At 36.3% G+C, this 25,514-nt stretch overlaps 3 protein-coding genes across 3 annotated transcripts; 1 reads left to right on the plus strand and 2 right to left on the minus strand.

The window, feature by feature from the left end:
* Positions 1–1,760: 1,760 nt before the first annotated feature.
* Positions 1,761–11,647, minus strand: otub1b (OTU deubiquitinase, ubiquitin aldehyde binding 1b). Its single transcript, XM_048183954.1, has 7 exons — positions 11,474–11,647; positions 10,848–10,909; positions 8,872–8,970; positions 8,664–8,782; positions 8,366–8,450; positions 5,930–6,124; positions 1,761–2,299 (listed from the first exon to the last, which is right to left on the minus strand). Exons 1-7 carry the CDS (start codon positions 11,514–11,516, stop codon positions 2,102–2,104), a joined length of 801 nt encoding a protein of 266 aa, XP_048039911.1. The 5' UTR covers positions 11,517–11,647; the 3' UTR covers positions 1,761–2,101.
* Positions 11,570–16,743, plus strand: cskmt (citrate synthase lysine methyltransferase). The gene is made up of 2 exons (XM_048183955.1): positions 11,570–11,734; positions 14,408–16,743. The coding sequence occupies exons 1-2, from the start codon at positions 11,647–11,649 to the stop codon at positions 15,085–15,087; spliced, it is 768 nt and encodes a 255-aa protein (XP_048039912.1). The 5' UTR covers positions 11,570–11,646; the 3' UTR covers positions 15,088–16,743.
* On the minus strand, positions 15,531–23,900 carry fam113 (family with sequence similarity 113). Its single transcript, XM_048183953.1, has 10 exons — positions 23,789–23,900; positions 23,583–23,658; positions 23,382–23,461; positions 21,540–21,772; positions 21,295–21,445; positions 20,972–21,206; positions 19,429–19,515; positions 16,087–16,149; positions 15,786–15,911; positions 15,531–15,703 (listed from the first exon to the last, which is right to left on the minus strand). The coding sequence occupies exons 2-10, from the start codon at positions 23,638–23,640 to the stop codon at positions 15,600–15,602; spliced, it is 1,137 nt and encodes a 378-aa protein (XP_048039910.1). The 5' UTR covers positions 23,641–23,658; positions 23,789–23,900; the 3' UTR covers positions 15,531–15,599.
* Between the last annotated feature and the right edge of the window lie 1,614 nt (positions 23,901–25,514).

The following is a 25,514-nucleotide window of genomic DNA, read 5'->3' on the forward strand; positions in this document are numbered from 1 at the left end:
TATTACTTGCCCTCAGGCTGTTCCACACCCGTAAGACCTTTGTTAATCTTCGGAACACAAATTAAGATATTTTTGTTGAAATCCAATGGTTCAGTGAGGCCTGCATAGCCAGCAATGACATTTCCTCTCTCAAGATCCATAAAGGTACTAATCAGTTAATGTGAGTACAGTGGTTCAATATTAATATTATAAAGTGACGAGAATATTTTTGGTGGACCAAAAAACAAAACAAAATGACGACTTGTATAGTGATGGCCGATTTCAAAACAATGCTTCATAAAGCTTCGGATCGTTATGAATCTTTTGTCGAATCATGATTCGGATCGCGTGTTAAACCGCCAAACTGCTGGAATCACGTGACTCTGGCGCTCCAAACTGCTGATTCGATACGTGGATTCATAATGCTCCGAAGCTTCCTGAAGCAGTGTTTTGAAATCGTCCATCATTATATAGTTTAAAATTCATTATTTTATTTTTTTTATTTTTATTTATTTTTTTTGGCGCACCAAAAATATTCTCGTCGCTTTATATTAATATTGAACCACTGTACTCACACGAACTGATTTAAATGTGTTTTTAGTACCTTTATGGATCTTGAGAGAGGAAATGCCATTGCTGGCTATGCAGGCCTCACTGAGCAATCGGATTTCAACAAAAATATCTTAATTTAACATGAACTAATAATGAACTGCACTTATACAGCATTTATTAATCTGTTAATTTCAACATTTACTAATACATTATTATAATCTTGTTAACATTAGTTAATGCACTGTGAACTAACATGAACAACTGTATTTTCATTAAAGTTAACGAAGATTAGTAAATACAGTAACAAATGTATTGCTCATGGTGAGTTCATGTTAGTTAATGCATTAACTGTTTAACTAATGAACCTTACTGTAAAGTGTTACCAAATAACCTAGTCTGTCTAGCTGCATCACTACATTAAACAGACAATACAGGTCAAACTCCTCTGAAACAATTTATGTAAAAACATTATTATGGCTCCTAAGATACACTGCATTTAAAAGTTCAATGTTATATCAAATTTCATTGCAATCAATTTTTAACTGTAACAATTACAATAATGCGTAACAATTTTGTTAACCATCAACATCATACATCAAAATAATGCCATACTTGTGCAGAAAAATTCAAGTTCTTGGTTTAGTAGGTTGTTGACCTGAATAGAGAACTGCTCGGACGTATTCAGTCCGTTTCGTGAACCTGTTCAACTTTAAAAAAAAAAAAAAAAAAAAACACAGAAGTTGGGCATTACTGGAATGTATGCGTGTCTACAGGTTTTCATACTTGCCTCCTTTTTTGCAAATATTGTGTACTCAGGCATATATCCTTCCCCTCACACTTTTAGGAGAGTGTATTTGTGATGGCCTTTATCTCTATTGCCGTCCTTGGTCCGGCTGGATGGATCCTGTCCAACTCGTCTGACTCCCACAGAAAAAAGAAATGAGGAAGGAGATTGATGCCTCCAGCTGGAGATTAGATGCATCTTTTGTAGCGCAGTGGTTTGCGTTGTACAGGATTCCAAGTGTAATTGATGTTCCCCAAACCTACTTTAGATAACCTTCAGACTGTACAAGGCATAGAATGTAAAATGAACACTTATTTCATTGTGATGTCCAAGATGAAATTAAACAAATTGATTCAATGGTGGTCATTCTTTTTGTTACTGGCTTGGATCCACATCTGATTCCCCTCTCTGTCGTCACGTTCGCAATTAATGAAGCAACCACAAATTCACTTTTGTCATGTGAGGTGTAAGTCCCTTTAATAAAACTCATGAAAGGCAGTGTAACAAAGGGAAAACACTAAAAGCAAGTTGACAACATTTACAACCACAAAAAACCTACTGTACAACCCTAATGATGCTGTCTGATGCAGTCTTTTTTTTCTGAGATTAAGAGCCTTAAGTTTTCTGTAATGGGGGGAAAAAAATCATTTTGTAATGAGTGGAAAACTGCAGTGAAAACTTTATTGTGATTAATTATAACAGAGCCTTGCATACATATGTATGACTCAACTTGGCTGGAGAGCTGGGATGGTTTCTTCACAATGGAACCACAGAATATATAGAGTATCACTTATACAGGATGTCATAGTGACCTGGGCGGTAGAGCAGGAAGATGCGTGGCTCACTTCCTTCAGGGAAGATATGATTGTTCACTGTTCCACCCTCTCCTCTGTCCATGTATTCCACTAATATGGGCACATTCAGTGCCTGTGCTAAGGCAATGATATGGATGTGGTCGCTTTCTTTCGACATGGGTTCCACCTCCTAAAAAAAAAAATAAAACATTGACTATTAGGCCGAGTATAATTGGTAACTCTTTGAATCCTGATTAATGTAGCTCAACAGGGCCGTTTCTATGCCTCAACGCCCATGTAAACAAACTCCATTTGCCACATGTTAATTTTTAAAAACATTTGTCCAGAAAACATGAAACTCTTCCATTTGTACATGGAAACAGGGCTTGACGTTAACTTTTTTTGCTCACCAGCCACTGTAGCTAGTGGTTTTCCAAAGTTACTATCCACTCAGCATTTTCACTGGCCACAATTTTGACATCAATACCATGGGGGAAAACTGCCATATAGATATTTTTAATATCTCATAATTTGGCAGCAGGTATATTAGGCTGCTGTCACTTTAAGACCTGACTGACACACTAATCCATTATATTGTTACACCTGCATTTTCTTTAACTGTTTACGTTCACTTGAAACATAACTGTTTACATGAATACTCACCAAGACCAGCATTTTGACATTATTTCGTAATTGTATTTGAATGTTTAAGTGCAGTAAGCAGCAAAAAAGAACTCAATTTAGTAGCCTACTGAGAGGCGGTGAGTAAAATTATGCACAATATGCACAATCCCACATCGAAATTCAAGCCCTGTAACGCCAACAATTTATTGGCGTTACAGGGTTATGGAGTGAGAATTGTTGCATTATTCCAAATAGATTGAGATTCACAAATAAATGTAAAAAGATTCACAAAAATGAAACAAATTCACAAATAAAAAAAAAAAAAATGCTGACGCTAATGCTGGTATGCAGGGAAGGAGACCAGAGGCCATTTTTTTTTAATGGATGTCAATGAAGGAGGCTTCACTACAATGAATAAAACACTTGTGAAGAAATAGCTCATTTAATTAATCAACTGCCTGTCCACTAATCCTTAACATGTTTTAGGCTAGACAATATTTTTGTTGGGAACTATATGTAGATTTTACTAAGAAAAACGTATTTTATAAGAGAAGGCAGAGTAGGGAATGTTGCAACAGGTAGGACTCATTTACAGCATTACCACCAGCAGATGTGTAGCAGTATTTAATAATAGGAGTTGTGAATTGTAATGACTGACTACCATGTGTGCCTATTATGCTGATGTAATGCATTTTAATGAATAAAGAGAAAATGAATAATTTAATTATAAATATTGTATTATATTGTATGTTTAATGAAAAAAAAAAAGACGTGCTCTTTCTATGGCTGTTTCAACAAATAAATTAGATGTGAATTGTAATAATTGATGACTGCTGTGTATGCCTAATAATGATATTTTAATGAATGAAGGTAAACAATAAATAAAATTATTCTTTCTCTAGCTTCCAGATTTCAACAATGAAATTACAATTACATTGTAGCGACTAGTATCACCGTTTTTTAATGAACAGATTCAATTCTAATCTTAAATGTACACAGTCTAACGAAATTCAAATTTTAAACGTTTTACTGTACCAATTTTATGGGCTTTATACTTCCTATTTGAGCCAATGCAAATTAATGAGCAAAGTTATTTCAGGGCAAGACCACCCTGCTTGTAATGCAAATCATGATTGGTTGCAGCAAGAGTGTGCTTTGATTGGTCAGTGCAATGGCTGTATTGGCTTAAAGGGTTAGTTCAACCAAAAATTAAATTTCTGTTAATTACTCTCCCTCATGTCGTTCCAAACCTGTAAGACCTTCTTTCATCTTCAGAACACAAATTGTGCACAAAAAGTATTTTTGTCCGTTCATAACATTAAGGTTGAACCACTGTAATCACATGGATTATTTGAATGAAGTCTTAAATACCTTTCTGGGCCTCAAAAGGTGCAATGAAGTTGCTGGTTCAGAAACTGGTATCTTAATTTGTGTTCCAAAGATGAATGAAGGTCTTATGGGTCTGAGATGACATGAGGGTGAGTAATTTATGACAAAAATTTAATTTTTTTGGTGAACTAACCCTTTAAGTAGATGGAGGGTGGAGTCCACTTATTTGTGGATTTGTCTGCATGTCTTGACACCAGAAATGTTTCAAAAAGTCAAAAGTTTCGCTGTTGGGGAGATGAGAAAGTGCAGCTGGTATTGTGTATCTATTCTATAGAAAATTAGTATTGGAAGCATTTCAGATATTTCAGTATCGAAAAAAAAAATTGATATTTTTGACAACACTACATTGCACTTAGTTTATTATTTCATGCCTTTTTAAAAGACTACAACTGAAAAATATATACTATATTTAAAATTCAAGTGTCAATGTCAAGCCCTGTGTGGAAATAAAATCTAAAGGTCAGTAACATACCGACATCTATCTCTTATGAAATATTTAAAAAAAAAAAAAAAATCCTTATCCTAATCAACTAATTCAACTAATATACACTGATGAGCCAAAACATTATGACTACTCACAGGTGAAGCAAATATCGTTGATCATCTCCACATATTAAGGACTGTGTAGATTAGATGGTAAGCAAACAATCAGATCTCGTAATCAACTTGTTGGATGCAGGTGAAATGGACAGGAATAAAAATCTGAGTGACTTTGAAAAGGGCCAAATTGTTATGGCAAGGCAACTGGGTCAGAATTTCTCTGAAATGGCAAGTCAGCGGTATCAACAGCGGTCCGCGGAGGGACAAACCACAAACCGGCGACATGGTGTTGGGCACCCAATGCTCACTAGCCGTGTTTACACTGCCGGTCGCGTTTCCACTGTCACTTCCGGGGCTTGATCGTGCCTCTTCGGTGCTTCCTCGGTGCCAAAAGCATGGGTTTTTCGGCCAACAAATGGTCTACTATGGTATGTCACACAAATTTATGATGGTTATAGGAGGAATGCGCCACACCACAGTGCATCGCACTCTACTACATATGGAGCTGCGTAGCTGCAGACCAATCAGAGTGCCTATGATGGCCCTTGTCCACCATCGAAAGCTCCTACAATATGCATGCGAGTGTTGGAACTGAACCTTGGAGCAGTGGAAGAAGGTCGCCTGGTCCGATGAGTCCAGTTTCTTTTACTACACGTGGAAGTGATGGCACCAGGATGCACTGTGGGATGACGACAAGCCGGTGGAGGAAGTGTGATGCTCTGGGCGATGTTCTGCTGGGAAACCCTGGGTCCGGCCATTCATGTGGACGTGAATATGACACGTGCCACCTATCTAAATGTTTATGCAGACCAGGTACACCCGTTCGTGACCCTGGAAGTGGCCTCTTTCAGCAGGATAATACGCCCTGCCACACTGCACATATTGTTCAGGAATGGTTAGAGGAACATGATGAAGAGTTCAAGGTGTTGCCCTGGTCTCCATATTCCCCAGATCTCAATCAAATTGAGCATGTGTATACCACAGATTGAGAATGCTGCATCAAGTTTGATCCACGACGGCTCCACTTCACAACCTACAGGACTTGAAGGATCTGCTGCTAACATCTTGGTGCCAGATACCATAGGACACATTCAGATGTCTTGTAGAGTCCATGCCTGGGCAGGTCAGTGCTGTTTTGGCAGCATGCAGAGGACCATGAAATATTAATCCATAATGTTTTGGCTCATCAGTAAAGAAGTTCCACTGAAAAGTACATTAAAATTAACATGTCAAAAACAAACTAGTTCACAAGTAATAATCTTTTCACCTGCTGGCAAAACTCTTTGACAGAGCGGCCGCCTTCTATGAAGTGCTGAAAGAACACATGCTCCCGCTGCAGGTATCCAGAGGTGAGAAGCCTCAGGTAAACCACTATGTAGTCAGACACGCTCTGGTCATTGAAGGAGTTCAGCAGCTCTCCAAGTGATTGCTGCTTTTCACACAGCTCAATCAAGTCCATGAACTGACAAAGGAGAGAAACCATAGTAAGCATCAATTTACAACACAGTCAACATAATTCAAATAAAAATCACAGGATTTAAGCCTTGAGTTTTGAAAAGAAGAATGCATAGTTTTTTAAGTGCTCCAATTATGCTATTTTAAAGGTTAGTTTTGGAGGTCTCCAACAGGTTTACATGCATCAAAGGTCAAAAAACACTTTCATTTTCTCATTATATACACTGCACATCACCACATTTTTCAATGATTCTCAAACGACTCATCCAAATATTCAGTCTCTCTAAAACCCTCCTTTCCGTGAGCCTACTCTGCTCTGATTGGCCAGATGGCCCAGTCTGCTGTGATTGGTCTACCGCTTACAGCGCGTGTTGGAAAACAAAATGCCTATTACCATATCTGAATTTCATCTCCAGATGCTTCCTAAAGCTCAGTGATTGTACACAATGTAAAGACAGTAACAATGTCATCAATTTTAGCATATCAACCACTGATTCTTTAAATCCTCATCCTTTGGAAGTGTGTACAAAGAGAATTTGCTTTTGCAGAGCAAAAAAAAGCATCTTCCTGACCCGAGAACAACACGAACCAGCTACAGTGTTTGAGTGTTTCGGGTCAAAGTAGATGTCGTTTGCAGGCAGCCAATAGGTTGTTTGCAATCACGTGGTTATGGTGACGCGCGAAATTCTGGTGGAGGGCAAGCAGTGAAAATTAGAATGGAAGAGATGGAGAAAAGTCCTTTCTGTGCTGGTTTAGAAAGGTATAAACAGAAAATCACAACATATGTTGTCACGTGATCCATGTTATGAAGAGGAGCGACTTTTCCACTGAATTGAAAGACTCGATTGCCATCTAGGAGGTAGATATAGAGAATGTAAAGCTGCCGTCACGCCGCGTTCAGTTCGGTTTGTTTATATCGCGCTGCCTTTCTGCTAGTGAAGTTAGGGCAGTATTTGAGTTTCTGTCGTAATTTTGAATCGAGAATCGAAATTGCTGAATCGAGAATTGCATCAGGAGCTCACATCATCGTTCAGGGAAAAAACTGGTCAGTGTAAATGCAATTTTTTGCCTTTTCTACATGTAAAAACACACAAAGGGAAGCAGGCTGAGGAGTTGACGGGAAGACACCGTATAGCAAATGTAATGTCACTGATTGAACCCACTGCACTCCCTATCACTCAATAAAATAATCACATAGCTGAGTGTTTTTGAAAGTTTTGTATTTTGTTTTGGTGTAATAATTAACATTACATTTGCGAGTATGACTCTCACTCGGCTTGTGAATGAGTATAACTTGCACACAGCCACTTCAAAACTGTTCACAAGCTTCTATGGGTTTGATTTTGGTTGTCATTTGTTACAAAAAAAAAAAAAGAAAAGTGTGTCGGTGTCTGTCCGCTGAATGCCCCTCCGATCTCCTCCGTGGTCATATGGGAAAGTGAATATTTAAAAAGACAACATTAAAACTACACTCACATTTAATGCTACACCTTTCCAAAAAAAAAGAAATGGATCGACTTCTGTCAGCTTGTAAAACATTTATTTATTTGGACATTTTCTACCATATGCTGGCTGAAGCAGCAGCGTGACACTGTTTTCACGGTAAACAGATCAACGTTGTAAACAGAATTCTACAAAACTGAAGTGAAAACATCAAATTACCATTCAATGGGATAAAAATAAAATATCTTCTCTTCCCTACAAACGTTACCATGAAGAGTGTGAATATTTAACCAAGGTAAGCAGGTATCCATATTCATTTCAGTATCGGCAGACGCAAAACGCTATAAAAAGGTGACAACTTTTAAAGTTTAAAAATGATATAAGTTATGTAAACGATAAGAGCTCCTTGTGGGTTCTCGGATTGATCGATTTGAGCAAGTATAAACGATGCAAAACATATGAAGTCTGAGTTTTTGATAGGATTCCTATATAGAAAAATCACTGCTTGCCCTCCAGCCGCGTGCAGCAGTGACGTCATGTGCAAACAACCTATTGAAGGCCATAGGCTGGCATTATGCAAATGTGTTACTGCGTTACGTATGCAGGTCCCGGAATAAGACTGGAATTTCTGACGACTCTTTTAGGTGGTTCAGAGTCAATCCTTTCCTTTGGGAGACAATAACTTCATTTATCATGCACTTTCGACTTTACAACTTTGCAGACCGCTTACATTCACAGACAGCTATATTACACATGAAAGGTAATATTCGAAGGGGCACTTTAAATAAAACCTTTTCAAACTCACAGTGTTGTGAAAGTCCTCAATAGTAAACTCAGTGAAGCCCTGGTTTACAAGGTCCAGTTTGCTCTTAGCTGCCACAGCTTTGAACCTATAGCGCCAAAATAGAGACAGGATTGATAAATAGGCATTCAATAAACTGGTTATACACTGCTAAAACAATGACAGAGCAAAACAATATACACAATATACAAAATTGCACTTCACGTAAATAAGCTTGCTGCCATCTCCTGAATTAGTGTATAATTTCCAAACAAAAGCAATGGTATCGGCTTTAAGCAACCCAAAAAAACAGTACCACTACCTTTGCAGCTCTTTGCTGTCTTCCAGTAGTGTCTCCAAATGTGCAAATCCAAAAGCTCTGTAGAAACAATTTCCATCCGGCCGTGTCTTCCGAATGTACGCATACTTTTTGTGAAGGTCCTATGAATGTAAGAGAAACGCATGTAAGAGAAACCGTTTTACAAAAGGTTTCGGGCACTTGCTAAGTAAACTCGTGAAACTGTGTTGACCTTTATCTTGAGCTGGTAAATGGTGTCCTCTGCAGCATATTCACCCTGAAGCACAGAGAGATCTTGTATGTCCGACACTAAAGGGTTAGTGGTGGCTATCTATTAAAACAAACACACACAAATAGAGGGTTAGTTCATTTACTCACCCTCATATTGTTCCAAACCTGTGTGATTTTCTTTTTCTCTGTGGCATATAAAAAGGGCAGAACGTTACTGCTCTTTTCCATACAATGAAAGTAAATAGGGAAAGATGCTGTTAATCTCTACAAAAACAATTCATATGAGTTGTGTGCTATAGTCTAAAGGGCAGTTCACACCAAGAATGATAAATATAATGCTAAAGTTGTTTTTTTTTTACTTTAAAAAGAATAACGCAGTCAAGACCACAACTATAACAATATCACAGAGAAACTGATGAACCATTTTACAGGCAATTAGAATGCTATGACTTTAAAGAGCTTGAGCATTTAAAGCAGCAGACAACAACATAAGTGCAGCGTGCTTAAAATAAACAGAATATCATTGTCCATTGGTGTGTTATAGTTATTGTTCTTGGTATCAAAATGCCTTGGGGCAATTCCATTTGATGACGTTAATGACAGAAATTACATGCTTCAGCTTTAAATTCTAGATTGTTCAAAGCTATCAAAGCCATGGTAGGTTTAGATGACTACAGCGTACAAGCTGTATAGACTACTTGCAGCCAGGGTGCTTTATTTTTGGAGCATGACAGCCCATCTCTTTAAAGGTGCAGTATGTAAGATTTCTGTCCGCCAGAGGTCGCTAGAGGCCTATTCAAAACAAAGGCGTAGCTTGATGACGCCAAGTTTGAGCGCGGAATCTTGGGACATGTGGCCTTCACCTCAATGGACGGTGGAAAAAAATAGGGATCGGACTCGGGTAGAAATCATGTCCATGGATGCGATTATTAACGTTACTGTAGTATGAAGCAGAGCAGGACCGAGTGTTGTTGGAGCTGAACGAGGCCGCTGGAGCGATTGCACAACACATGCCTCATGAGCAGCGGGACTTTTATTATGACACAGTCGCCGGCGCCGCTTCCGCTTTTCCGGTCATGAGTATGAGGTAACGCAGCTCTGTTTACCATATTAGATACATTTGAGTGTGTTAAAAATGATGTTATAACGTTACTCTGTGCATTCACTCGGTGGCTGCTATGAGAGACTGTTGCACACTGCAGTAAGATAGATCGATTTTAGAATATCATATTAAATGCTGGATGGCTTGTGTTGATAAATGGCAATTCATTTTAAAACATATTGTATGATGGAGAAAATGCTGTATTACTGTTACTAAAAATAAAGCATCTGATTATGCTATGTTAGCTACTTGACAAAATAGTGTTTTTCTCTGAGACATGGTAAAGCATGGTACTCGCAAAAAAAAAAAAATAATAATAAAATAAAGAAAATTTGACTTAAACAATAAGACTAAACGTGTTGAGCTATATAACAATAATTAGTTTTCCGTCTATAAACGTAACCAAACAGTTGTCTATTAAAACGTAAATTAAAGCGTCTTTGGTGTTTCCATGGTTTCTACAAAATAAAACCGGAAACGGAGGGTAACGCGGGTATGACGCAATTGACAGCCGACTCCTCACACGTCCCGGAGCCATCGGGATATTTTAAGTACTCAAGTGAACAAAATATATAACACTGGCCTAGTGGTTTTTGGACATTTTACTGCAAAAAACTTACATATTGCACCTTTAATTGTATAGAATTAAAAAACAGCATTAACACAGCCTAACATTTCAATGACAGAAAAAAATTATATATTAATGTTTCAGTGAACTATCACTTTAGACACATCTTGAGAAGAACTCTATTCATAACTGAAAAAATAATAATTTGACAAGACATACACAAAATCATCAGCAATTTGTTCAGTAACAAACATTTACCATATATGTATTTTTAAATGCAGCATTGAGTCATGACTCTGATCCTCACCTCTTGCTGAATGCGGTCCTGCTGTGCCATAATGGCTTCATCATGTGCGAGGCAGTTCACTCCTGCAAAATAAATAAGTGATAAAGTTTTAGAAACCTGCCACACAAGAACTGGATCTGACCCAGTGGACAGTGATGACCAATGCTGGAGTTTAGTTCTTTCACCTCATGTCATTACACGATCCGACGGAATGTAAACAAAGTCGTGTGTAATGAGTCTTCTAACCATAATCTAACTGTTATCATACAATTAAAATACACAAAGATACACCATTTATCTCCTAATACACTGATTGAATGTAAGTGAATGTTATAGTCTACAGCTGAATGGCAAATAAGGCTTCTATTCAATTTAAGCAGATGGCTTCAAATAAAATATTTTAGTAAACATTCCCTAACGAAAATCTGACAGTGCAAAAATGTAAGGAAGACTGTTTTGTTGTTGTTAAATGAGCCCAGAGTTTACTCTTTGTACAGCTAATGCTCCTGCTCTGGATTTCCTCCTCCTGCTCGTGCAGCAGTCAAAGCAGACTCTTTCTCTAATGCAAGCTCCCTCGTGCAGATGTTTTGTTTTCGCATGCCATTGATCTTTTAGACTGCGCGAGGAAATTTTATTTTTGCACTTACCCTCCATCTCTCCCTGTGATGATTCCTGCTGCTCATCCGCCATCTTGATTGAGTTCGTTTTCCACCGCCCCCTCTCTCATGTACACTTCCGGGTCGTGTCATTCAGGATAATAACACATGCTGCCAGTGTTTTGGTTTATCTTGAACGCCTTTACCTAAGCTGGGTATTTGAAATGTTGTCATTTAACAGACTTGCAGTGTCGCTGAGGACCCTTCAAAAACTGGCGGAGGCTCACAGATGGCACCATACCAGTTTGACAAGTGCGTGCATATATATTTTCAGTTTCACTTAGGTAACTGTTAGAGATTCACTTTGATGGACATCAAAGTGTCTGTAAGTGTCATTCAGTGATATTTGTCAGGTAGTATTATCAAAAAAATCACTTGCAGCATCTTTAACCTGTTAACTGTCACTGGCCCACCGCCATTACATATTTAAAACAGTAATAAACCTAAATTAATCTTGACAAACTATATATCATTTGAAAGCTTAGAATCTCTAGTTTTCATATTTGGTGACTGATTTTCAAAAATAAATTACTGAGGAGCAGTAATTTATCAATTTGCAACAAGCATATTTTCATACTCATAAGGCATGTTCAGACCTTTATTTTAAAATAGCGATGAACATGAAAAATCATTAAAGATTGGTTGAAACATGTTTGTTTTCATGCCAAGAGTTCAAAAGATAACATCCATTCAATTTTTTGAGAAAAAAAGGTATGAAAATGTTTTTAATGGGAAAAAAAGAAATACATTTATGATTGTGGCGGCGATCTATAACCCACATTCATGTTGTTTTTATATTTATTAGTGGCTGAATTCATATCAAATAATGCCAAACTTCCCATACTACTTATATATAGGATGTCTACTTCATAAATAGTATGAAAATAATGGAAATATAGGATTTAGATCACTCAAATACGGAAGAGGATTAGGGCCAAGCAATAATAAAAAAAAAAAATAAAACCATATCGAGATTAAAGTTGTTAAATTTCGAGAAAAAAGTCGAAATAAAATGTTGAGAATAAACTTGTTAAATTACGAGAAAAAAAACTCGTTAAATTTCGAGAAAAAGGTCGAGATAAAATGTTGAGAATAAAGTCATTAAATTACGAGAAAAAAGTCGAGATAAAATGTTGAGAATAAAGTCGGTAAATTACGAGAACAAATTCGTTAAATTATGAGAAAAATGTCGTTAAATTTCGAGAAAAAAGTCGAGATAAAATGTTGAGAATAAAGTCATTAAATTACGAGAAAAAAGTCGTTAAATTACGAGAACAAATTCGTTAAATTATGAGAAAAATGTCGTTAAATTTCGAGAAAAAAGTCGAGATAAAATGTTGAGAATAAACTCGTTAAATTACGAGAAAAAACTCGTTAAATTACGAGAAAAAACTCGTTAAATTTCGAGAAAAAAGTCGAGATAAAATGTTGAGAATAAAGTCATTAAATTACGAGAAAAAACTCGTTAAATTACGAGAAAAAACTCGTTAAATTTCGAGAAAAAAGTCGAGATAAAATGTTGAGAATAAACTCGTTAAATTACGAGAAAAAACTCGTTAAATTACGAGAAAAAACTCGTTAAATTTCGAGAAAAAAGTCGAGATAAAATGTTGAGAATAAAGTCATTAAATTACGAGAAAAAACTCATTACATTTCGAGAAAAAGGTTGAGATAAAATGTTGAGAATAAAGTCATTAAATTATGAGAAAAAACTCGTTAAATTTCGAGAAAAAAGTCGAGATAAAATGTTGAGAATAAAGTCATTAAATTATGAGAAAAAACTCGTTAAATTTCGAGAAAAAAGTCGAGATAAAATGTTGAGAATAAAGTCATTAAATTATGAGAAAAAACTCGTTAAATTTCGAGAAAAAGGTTGAGATAAAATGTTGAGAATAAACTCATTAAATTACGAGAAAAAACTCGTTAAATTTCGAGAAAAAAGTCGAGATAAAATGTTGAGAATAAAGTCATTAAATTACGAGAAAAAAGTCGTTAAATTACGAGAACAAATGCGTTAAATTATGAGAAAAACGTCGTTAAATTTCGAGAAAAAAGTCGAGATAAAATGTTGAGAATAAACTCGTTAAATTACGACATTTTATCTCGACTTTTTTCTCGAAATGTAACATTTTTCTCATAATTTAACGAATTTGTTCTCGTAATTTAACGACTTTTTTCTCGTAATTTAATGACTTTATTCTCAACATTTTATCTCGACTTTTTTTCTCGAAATTTAATGAGTTTTTTCTCGTAATTTAACAAGTTTATTCTCAACATTTTATCTCGACTTTTTTCTTGAAATTTAACTATTTTTTTCTTGAAATTTAATGAGTTTATTCTCAACATTTTATCTCAACCTTTTTCTCGAAATTTAACGAGTTTTTTTCTCGAAATTTAACAACTTTAATCTCGAGATGGTTTTATTTTTTTATTATTGCTTGGCCCTAATCCTCTTCCGTACTCAAACCATATATGGAAATGAAGGCGCCTTTATATGGTCAATAATGGAGCTTGGTTGTCATCTAGTGAAAAAGTGTGGTACTGCGCCCAAACAAAATCTTACTGAAAGCTCATTTTTTGAGATATCAGTCTCGAGTTTGGAACACAACTTGTTCAGATTTTTGGCTTTGATTTCCTTGCAGTTTTAGAGTAAAACTTGTTTTGTAAAATATATATTTTATATAAAATATAAACTTCTTAAACTTCTGTAACTTTTTTGTTTCACTTACATAAATTATTTCACTTCTACAGTAATCTGCCTCTTTAAAACAAGACCAACCTTATGTCTATATTCCAAATTATTCTTGAATTACAACCATTTAAGTTTGGATTGTGCATTTTCATGTCTAAAAAAAGGGGGGGGGGGTTAACAGGTTAAAAGTATTTTTATTCTATATGTTAATTATGTATTACTGGTGTTCACAGATGAGTTGATTGAAAACATGGACAAAAAAGCAACATGGGACAGATTCTACACAGAAAATGGAAGCAAAGGCCAATTCAAAAATTTTGAATGGTTCTTCGGATTTCAATCAGTCAAGGACTTCATTCTTCCTGTACTTCAGACCATGTCTCATTCCCACAGTGGCCCGTTCAACATCCTGGACATGGGTTGTGGCACATCTGCATTAGGACCCTCTATCTACAGATCATCTCCATGTGTTGTGAAGGTTACTTGTGCAGATATCTCCCCAGTGGCAGTGAAACTTATGGAGAAGCACACTAATTCTGCATCAGTACAGCCATGCAACCCATCCTCTGCTCTTGCTTTCCTGGAGCTTGACTGCACACAGTTGAGAGGACGCTTTGGGACCAGAAGCCTTGACATGATATTGGACAAGGGTACTACAGATGCTTTAGTTAGGTCTAAAGAAGGTCAAGTTAAGGCTGGACAGATAGTGAGGCAATGTTTAGAGGTGCTGAAGCCCTCAGGGGTTCTCTTGCAGTTCTCAGATGAGGATCCTGATGCCAGGCTTGTATGGCTAGAAAGAGAAGTCAGAGGAGCAGAACTGACAGCTGATGTAGGAGTGCAAGAGGTGGGGGAATTGAGAGGTGTCAGCTATTTTTGCTATCAGATTTCTCCTTGTACTAGCCCCCACTCTTAAAATACAATGCATTTAAACTTCTAAAAGGGTTTTCAAGTGACAATATAGTCTAACAATACTGAACAATATATTTTTTTTTGCACTTGCATAGTCAAAAGCCTGTTTACATTATTTGCATCAGATGAACAAATCAATGATACACTTTTGTAAAAAAAACAAAAACAATTTATTGCAAAAAAAAAAAAAAAAAAAAATGTTTTTGTCAAACATTCTGTGGTGCTTATTTTTCATCAATGTGGGAAATTACTTTAAGAATCATAACATTAAATGAAACCAACATAATTTAAAACAAAATATACAAATAAAGAGACTGTTTAGTGCTTAGTTTAACATACACAGTACACCCTCCAAAAAAACACTAGGAGAAAAACACAATAAGGCCTATAATTTCAACAAGGTCTATAACTGCCATGCAGAACCTGTGCCTTTTAACATGAAAGGCTTGGAGGATGAGATTTTGCAACAGTGTTGTGTATTACAGTCATACACAATGAGATTTTGTCTTTATGGATTTAATATCTGTAGGGATGCCGTCTCTCTCGCTTTCGTGGTTTTCTGCGTTTCTGCTTCATGACCAAGTTGTTCACTGGCCAGTAGGGGGCAGCATTATTAGCACCTTAAAAACATAACCAGCCTTTTAGCTCGACTTTACATTAATATTATATTCTGATGATTTGAGAAAATAAATAAATCTGTACCTCTGTAGAAGGCTTCCCTTTCAAAGCTCTGGTAACCTGTCAGGTCGGGAGGCAGATCATCATTGCTATACTGTGAACCGAAGCCACTGAACTGCCTCATCCTTTGGCCCTGTGTCCAGACCAGACCTGGAAGAGGAGAATAAAACTGTCACTTTAATATTAACAAAATAACCAAACATGACTAAAAACTACAACATCCACAGTGCTTATTAAAATTGTACAATTAGTGTTTCGAAATGAGTCATTATGAGGATTATTATGCTGGTTAAGTGAATCTTCTTAAAAGAGGCTTGATTGTTACCATTGTTGTAGTGGGTGGCGGGCATCACTGGTGGATAAAAGCATCTCTGGTTGCTATACGATCCTGTTAAAAAGGCATGTTTTGAATTGTGAAAGTTACTTGGAGAAAAAAATCTGTGGTTAGTAAATTTTTTAAATATTTTTGAAAGAAGTCTCTTATGCTCACCTAGGCTGTATTTATTAGATCAAAAATAGAATAAAAACAATAATATTGTGAAAAATGTTTCCTTATGATTATACATAACCCGTTTTCTTCTTCCTCCCCTCCCCCTTTTGTCCATGCTTTACTGTATGTTTGCCCTTATTTAACCAATAATGGGATCTGTAATCGTTGTAACTAAGCTCTAATGTTAAGGGCCTTCATTGCTCTTTGAAGGGAAAAAAAAGATTCTGCATCAGATGAAACAAACTAACCCTCAAATAGATTTCTTGCAAGAAACTCATCCGTCTGACAAAACGTGAGAAATTAAAGAGGTCATGGGCAGATAAAGTCTACTTTTCTTCTCATTCATTGGGGAGAAAGAAAGGATGGGCAGATAAACTGTACTTTTCTTCTCATCCATTACATCCAGTGTCTATATCCTGATACATAGACAAGTACATTTTACTTTAGCAATGACTTATAAGGATATTACGGAAGAGGATTAGGGCCAAGCAATAATAAAAAAAATAAAACCATCTCGAGATTAAAGTCGTTAAATTACGAGAAAAAAGTCGTTAAATTACGAGAACAAATTCTTTAAATTATGAGAAAAATGTCGTTAAATTTCGAGAAAAAAGTCGAGATAAAATGTTGAGAATAAACTAATTAAATTGAGAAAAATGTTGTTAAATTATGAGAACAAATTCGTTAAATTACGATTTTTTTTTCTCGTAATTTAATGACTTTATTCTCATAATTTAACAAGTTTATTCTCAACATTTTATCTCGACTTTTTTCTTGAAATTTAACAAGTTTTTTCTCATAATTTAACAAGTTTATTCTCAGCATTTTATCTCGACTTTTTTCTCGAAATTTAAGGACATTTTTCTCATAATTTAACGAATTTGTTCTCGTAATTTAACGACTTTTTTCTCGTAATTTAATGACTTTATTCTCAACATTTTATCTCAACTTTTTTCTCGAAATTTAACAAGTTTTTTCTCGTAATTTAACGAGTTTATTCTCAACATTTTATCTCGACTTTTTTCTCGAAATTGAACAACTTTAATCTCTAGATGGTTTTATTTTTTTTATTATTGCTTGGCCCTAATCCTCTTCCGTAGAATATAGAGGGAAGATTTTTTGGGGGGTTTTTTACTTTCTGGGGGGGGATTTTAATTGCATTATTTAGACAAGTCTCTTACGTGGCCTATTTTTTAAACACCCCACTCTCCAGAATGAAGATGATACTAAAATACCAATCTTCTGAATTTGAACTTGTAAACATGTGGAGAAGCAAATTTCCAAATTGTAGAGATTTTACGTTTTACTCCCATAGACATGCATCTTGTCCTAGGATAGATTATTTTTCTTCATAGAATAGCTAACATGAAGATACTACCAATGACAGATCTCTTCACCTATGGGACTAATACGGGGCATAGGGCTAAGCACAAACTTCCAAACAATGTAGACTAAACACCTCAATCCTCAATGGTAAAGCATTAATTTCTTTCATCACAGCAGAACTTAAATTATACCCAAGTATAAATGGCTCTACAGAGGCATCACCACTTTTTTTTAAAGACCAAGCTTCTGCGCACATACACACTAAAACACGCAAACCTATAGACTAATAGAATGCATTAAATGTATTCGTTTTTTCAGTAGGAAAGGTGTCATTTAAGTGGCCCCTAAAGTAATAATTTAAAATTTTTACAATGGAAGTGATTCAATCAAAAACCAACTTTAGCTCGATAATAATTTTTTCTATTGTCACTGTGAAACTGCTTTGAGACGATGTGTATTGTGAAAAGTGCTATATAAATGAAGATGACTTGACCCGACTTTGGGATTGTGCAAAAGCACATTTTAGGGGTCGGATTATTTCGTTTGCAAGTGCCAAGAAGAGAGAAAGGCTAAACAAGAAGTATTAAAACAATTAAAAATTTAGAAAAAAAACAAACCTCAAACCACAGCTACTAAAATAAAAGATGCACATAATAGCTTAATTGCTAATAAGATTTAAAGTGATCTAAGGTTTATTAACCAAAGATTATGAACATGGCAATAGGGCTAGTAGACTGTTAGCAATTACATTAAGAAAGCAAAGATCCTCAAATATTGCACAAAAAAAATAAAATAAATAAAAATCTAGTAACTCTATCAACCCCCTTAGCAAACCTGATGAATTAGCAGAATCCTTCACAGGATTCTACAAATCCCTCTAAGAAAACCTCCAATACCTGTTCAGGTGATAGTATACTGTCTGGCATCATTACTGACTGAGCTAACACAGTCAATGGAAAAAGGACTTGGATCAGCTTATTAAAGAAAGCAAAATTATTGAGAATCTCTATTTTGAAGAAGAATAAAAGTTCGGGCCCTGATGGATATATAAATTAATTCAATACTAGTTCTTCAGAACTTTTATAAAGAGCATATTACAAACTGCAATCTGGTATGGTAGCACACTTGTGGAGGGATAAAATCATTGCTGTAAATCATAAAGTGGGCAAAGATCCTGATGAATGTCAATTATTTTGGGCTATTTCATTGTTGAGCAGTGATTTTCATATATTAGCTGCCATTCTTGCAAAAATAAAATTATTAGTCAAAATATATATCCGAGAGAGATTCCAGAGAGATATTATGGATATACCTCTGGAAGTGGTCGAAAGTGGACAAGCTCAAAGCATTTTAGACCCCGTTTACACCTATATTTAGCGTTGTCCGCTTGTGATCCAAAACGCATCTTAATACCAGGTGGAAACAGGGTTTAGGAGTTAAAACCTGATCCACCATCATTCAGTGTCAGGATTCAAAAAGTGTGGGAGCTGTTCGAAATGGAACAAAGCAAGCAAATAACAAATATATTATTTTGATAGCAAATATGATTTTTCAACATCATTACAGTCTTCAGTGTCTCATGATCTTTCAGAAATTCTGATTTGGTGCTGAAGAAACATTTATCATCAATGCTAAAACAGTTGTGCTGCGTCATACTTTTCTGGAAATCATGATATATTTTTCATGATCCTTTGATGAACAAAGTTCAAAAGAACAGAATTTATTTTGTAACAATGTAAAAGTCTTTACTGTCACCTTTGATCAATTTTATGCATCCTTGCTAAATAAAAATTCTCATTTCTTTTAAAAAAAATGTACTTACTGGGACCAAACTTTTGATTGATAATGTACCTTGATAGCGAGCAGGAGCACTTGAAGTAGCTGTTTGCCAGCTATGGTTCTCACGTAATGGTGGGTGAGTATCTGCATTAATCTGGTCTGCAAAAAAGAAAAGCAGAAAATAGCAAACATAAATGGGTGACTAAGGTCACATCCACAAAAAGCCAGAGCTTTCCCTATCCGATCTTTTTCCCCCCTTGTCTTAAGAAATATCTGCGAACACATGAAACCACTGAAACCGACTCAAATCAGTGTAGTAAACAAAATAGCCTAGGTATTTCCTAGTACAATAGGTTTATTGAACATGTAGTTAGAATTAGTTCCAAAATGTAAAAATAAATTAGAGCTGCAAGCAGCGATGAAAGGGCCCTTGCACCTGGGCTCATCACCACCCGGTCCCGGTGGCTTTAGGAAACTGTGAACAGTGGGTGATATTCATTTAAGCGGATAAATAGAGGAGAAATATGATCATTTTATAATGACAATAAGTAATTTTGATGCACCACACTTCCTGCTGCCAGCAGGTGGCGCTTTGACTATAACTGAATATTGCCATGTTGATGTCTTCAGGTCAGGACTAATAAAAAACATGTGAAGTTTGGAGCAGATCAAAAATTGTAACTCAGGCATACAACAACTTCCCGTTTTGTGGCGTAAATTGCATTCATTAGCACTTAGCCAGGTGTTGTATGATTTAACGTGTTTCTAGTATGTCTGGTACTATGTGGCATATTGAAATGTGTTTCAGGGATTGAATTACAGTGTAAAGCATGCAATTTCCTGTTGCCAGCAGGTGGCGCTATGACTAATTGAATATTGGCAAATAAATTGGCATTCATGCATTTCATCACTCTGATATATCAGTGATATACCAGACATTTTATACCGCAATAACGATATATATCGTCATATAGCCCCGTCTTAATGTAGTATACATGCCAGATCAGTATGTGGCGCTGTAATTCTGCCACAGAGATATACTAAAAATGGAGAAGAAGACTTGGAGCATGCACATAAACCTTGCACGCTGTATACAAACTTCAGTAAAGCTAAGTAATGAAGCTTTACTTTAGTTAAGCTAATAGGCTCAGTAGCTTCTGCGGCACGAACAAGCATGTAGTCCGTTAATGTTGTTGTTGTTACGTGACGTAGCGGTGTCTGACTATGGTTGAGACGTGGGGTGATGACATTGTGTCACAAAATATACGGATTGGCTGTACACACGAAAAAACAACGAGTGTCGTTTTCAGATTTATCCACTCTGGGACCCACTTTCAGAAAAATATCAGTTTCAGGCTCCCAAAACGCTGGATCCATCTGAAAGAAACGCCGATGCGATACAAAATATTTACATATACATCTAAACATGTCTCCATGTGGACGGTCTCTCTGAATGATTCATGCATCTTTAAGCAATTCACCAATTAAAAATATAATTATATGAACTGTTTGTTTGGTATGGATCAATATATCCCAAAATCATAATCATAGAAGCTTATTTTACAGCTTTAAACCTCAGCTAACCAATGGCACCAACTCAATCTGCATTTCTCACCAAGTTTTGGCAGTTCCACTCCCCACGCCTGAGCCACATGCTCCAGGATGAGGCATGTGATTTTGCGATGGGCGACAGAATTCCAGTGCACACCATCATGCATCCTGTGCTGCAGGCTGAAACGAAACTGGAAGTGTAAGTCCAGCACGTCGAAGCCAAAATTATTGGCAAGAGTGGCTCCAAAGTAATTCGCCTCGATCACATCGAATCTTAATGTGGGACCCATGTGCTGAATCTGAGTTTGTGGGTAAGAAGAAAAAAGGATTATTGACTCATCACTGTTCATGAGGGTTCATACGCTACCACTCTTTTTTATTAACCACCTCTGGGACCAGGAAACCTCCCACAATCTTCTTTCCCAGAGGCATTGTCATGTTCCACACAACCAGGCTCTCTTCAGGCAAAATGGCCTTTAACTTCCTGAAGAACTTGTTAAGGTTCTCCTTGTACTCTGAAGCCCATTGACGGCTGTACCTGTGTAAAACAAAAAATCATGTTAATCAAAAAATAAATATAACATGCTAAATATCTTTTGTCTGTAACAAGCTCTAATGAAGAGCACTCGTACCTGGATATATCCCACACACAAGAGTTCACTATAACCAGGTCTGGTTTAATGCCCTGTTCAAAGTCAGCTAGGATACTCTCCATATATCGGGAGAAAACTTGCGTCACAAAATAGAAGCGGACCAAGTGGTGATCAGTACGGTACTGTCTCACTTCTCTGTACGCAGTGCCGTTATTCATCTGACCCAACCGACCGCCTTCCACCAGGCAATCCTGCTCAAACGAAACCTCACCCTAGGAAATATGGATAAGATTGATGCATCATCAGACATTGCTTAAAGGGTTAGTTCACCCAAAAATGAAAATTATGTCATTAATGACTCACCCTCATGTCGTTCCAAACCCGTAAGACCTTCGTTCATCTTCGGAACACAGTTTAAGATATTTTAGATTTAGTCCGAGAGCTTTCTGTCCCTCCATTGAAAATGTATGTACGGTATACTGTCCATGTCCAGAAAGGTAATAAAAACATCATCAAAGTAGTCCATGTGACATCAGTGGGTCAGTTAGAATTTGTTGAAGCATCGAAAATATTTTTGGTCCAAAAATAACAAAAACTACGACTTTATTCAGCATTGTCTTCTCTTCCAGAATCCTCATTGAATTGATTCCATTGAATTGATTCCATTGAATCCTTTCATCTGTCGGCGTTGGTAATGCACTTTTATGTCGCTGTAGCTGTTTTTGGCGATTAGGACATCCGCGACATGCACACTTACGCACCATTTTAAAAAATATAGCAATACCAAAATACAAACAATGTAGAATAGCTTGAATACAGCGTGCGTCTCCCTCATACTGTAAACGAAGCTCTGGCGCACCAGATAACACGTCAGCAGTGTCACTGTCCGGAGCAGAAGGGGGCGGTAATGCACCAATAAGCTGGATGCCAACCACCATAAAACAGGAAAGAAGAAGAAGAGGCGGAGTCGTGAACGCGAATTGACAACAGACCCGGAAGAGAATACAATGCTGAATAAAGTCGTAGTTTTTGTTATTTTTGGACCAAAGTGTATTTTTGATGCTTCAAAATGTCGCGGATGTCCTAATCACCAAAAACGACCATGGCGACAGATGAAAGGATTCAATGGAATCAATTCAATGGAATCAATTCAATGGAAAGGATTCCAAAAGAGAAGACAATGCTGAATAAAGTCGTAATTTTTGTTATTTTTGGACCAAAATGTATTTTCGATGCTTCAACAAATTCTAACTGACCCTCTGATGTCACATGGACTACTTTGATGATGTTTTTATTACCTTTCTGGACATGGACAGTATACCGTACATACATTTTCAATGGAGGGACAGAAAGCTCTCGGACTAAATCTAAAATATCTTAAACTGTGTTCCGAAGATGAACGGAGGTCTTACGGGTTTGGAACGACATGAGGGTGAGTCATTAATGACATAATTTTCATTTTTGGGTGAACTAACCCTTTAACCAAAAAACTTTACATGGGATAAGAGAATATTCCTATCCTTCACATACACAACAGCTTCAATTGCTCCAATATATTGATTACATGAAATAAAAATGATCAAAACTGTATATTTGAAAAGCCTTTTGCCAAAATAGCTTTTGGACACAGCACCTGATTTTTAGCTGGTCATCGGATGGTAGACCATCAACTATGTCCCAAATTTTAGCTTGACAACCTTAAAATGGTATAGCCAGCTGAAAATGTAGCTGGTCTATCATGGCCTACAGCAGAAAATGAGCAATTTAGAGCAGCTAGAAATAAGCTACCATATTCCAAAACCATAGTCTGTTTGAACATGTACATTTTAGGATTAGTAAAAGGAGACACACAATTAATGAAACATCCATTCACATACTGACCTTGTTTTTTAACTGAGATAAGCTTAAATATGAGTCTCTCTGCAGGATTAAGACTAAATCCTTGTACACTGAGCGCTGGACTGGAAAGAAGATCAAGAAATTCTTATAAAAAACAATTATTCTAATTAAAAATCAAGTGCTTTAGAGTGGGAAATCACGAATGCCATTACTATCATAATATTAATCTCCGTGAGTACTCACTTGAGTCTCCTAACACCACAACAAACTTGTTGTGGAGCAGTTGAGCTACAGGCCTCATCGTGGCTTTACTGTCACACTGAAATCAGAGGAATTGATTGAAACACACGTAAACTTTGTATTAACAAATGGCAATACGATACGCGTTGGGTTTGAATCGTTAATCCCGGGTTTCTTATTATCAAACGCCATAAACCACTAAAACTTACCCGTTAAATCATGAATTCAGTGAATGATGAGGATAAATTGCGTGTCGTAATGAGAGTTCAGTGGAGATTGTGAAGAAAAGTGAGATGTTGTTCCCCTTGCGGTTAATATGGGCAAGACATGCTAATTTATAAAAAAAAAAAAAAGCAAATGTAATATATTTAGATTAAATTCAAAATATTTTAGAATGGTGGAACCATGGTTAAAAAGTAAAGAAAAATATGCAAATGTTAAAGTATGTGTAGACCAACAAAAAAATGTACTCAGTAAAATGTCAACATACCTAACCAAAAATTTGTATTAAAAAAACAACTGAAATTTTTACTGATAATTTTGCACCTTTTATGCAAGCAAGCAATGCTGGTTTCTGGGAGATTGTCCCTGACTGCAGGAGGCAAATAATCATGTGAATGATTCAATTAAACTTTTTATTCCTTTTATCAAACTTTTATTGTTTACTTATTGTCTGTTGATTCCACTTTCATCAAGAAATATTAGGCTGTACATTTCATTTGTGAAATCTTTGCACGTAATTCTCATATAAACAGATTAACAGAGAGAAACAATTCATTGTCATAATTACAGTATATATTCATATTGCAGCACTTCTCATGTTACTGCCAATGTTGTATTCCTCATTTGTAAATCACTCTGGATTGAAGCATCTGCTAAATAAATATATGTACATGTAAGAAACCTGAACATTTATACAATCTACAATTTACAAAATCACATACACAGTTATACATAGAATTTGCAGATGAAGTACAATGAAACAAGAGTCAGATATAATACCAATCTGTAGTAATCTGTTCACGTAAAGTGCTTTTATACTGATGTCTATTCACAATACGATTGCAAGGTCAGTAAAAGGCCTCTAACCCTCGAGGTCAAACTGTGTCACGTATGGCTTCAGTCGGTCTGTCACAAATTCATCATTGCGAGGCAGCTTCTTCGTGAACGGCTTTCACTGATTCCTTGAATCCCCACTAACACGTCAACTCACACCTGTCGTTTGCTTTCCTAAACAAATGGGATCTCTATTCACGGTGATTCATTAAATGCTTTAACTTTTTGAGCTCATCACATTTAAGATCCTCCACCATTTCACCAAGATCCAGTTCTCTCTTAGACACAAAAATAGACAAAAAATGATCAGGGGTTAAAATATTTTAAAATGAGAAATTTAAAGAGAATTTTGTTTAGAAACACTTCAATAGGTAATATTTCAAATATTAAAGTAACTTGTTAGAATGTCCTTCAGATCACATTTGTGTGTGATTATCAAGTTCTAGCTATCAATTACCATTTCAGTCTTTAATCCGACTCTTGGAGATTCTATGTCCATCTCTTGCCATATATATGTGAGAGACTGTCCATGAATTTTCTTGGCAATGATTTTTCTGGGGTAGGTTGCCCAGGTCTTTCCCCAACCCTCCCCATTACATGACGTGGGACTCTCTCTCACACACACACTCACACACACACACACACACACACACACACACACACACACACACACATTTAGCATCTCCAATTCACCTATACTGCATGTTTTTACTGCATGGATTGTGGGGGAAACCGGAGCACATGAAGGAAACCCATGCAGAATATGCAAACTCTTAGACTATTATTCAGTTACATGAGAAAAATGAAACATTTAGATGCTTTTTACAATGTTTTAAGTACAAACAAAAAAAACTCTGTTTTTCTTGAGAATTATCCAAC

The sequence above is a fragment of the Megalobrama amblycephala genome, linkage group LG3, assembly GCF_018812025.1.
Source record: "Megalobrama amblycephala isolate DHTTF-2021 linkage group LG3, ASM1881202v1, whole genome shotgun sequence".
Lineage (NCBI taxonomy): Eukaryota > Metazoa > Chordata > Actinopteri > Cypriniformes > Xenocyprididae > Megalobrama > Megalobrama amblycephala.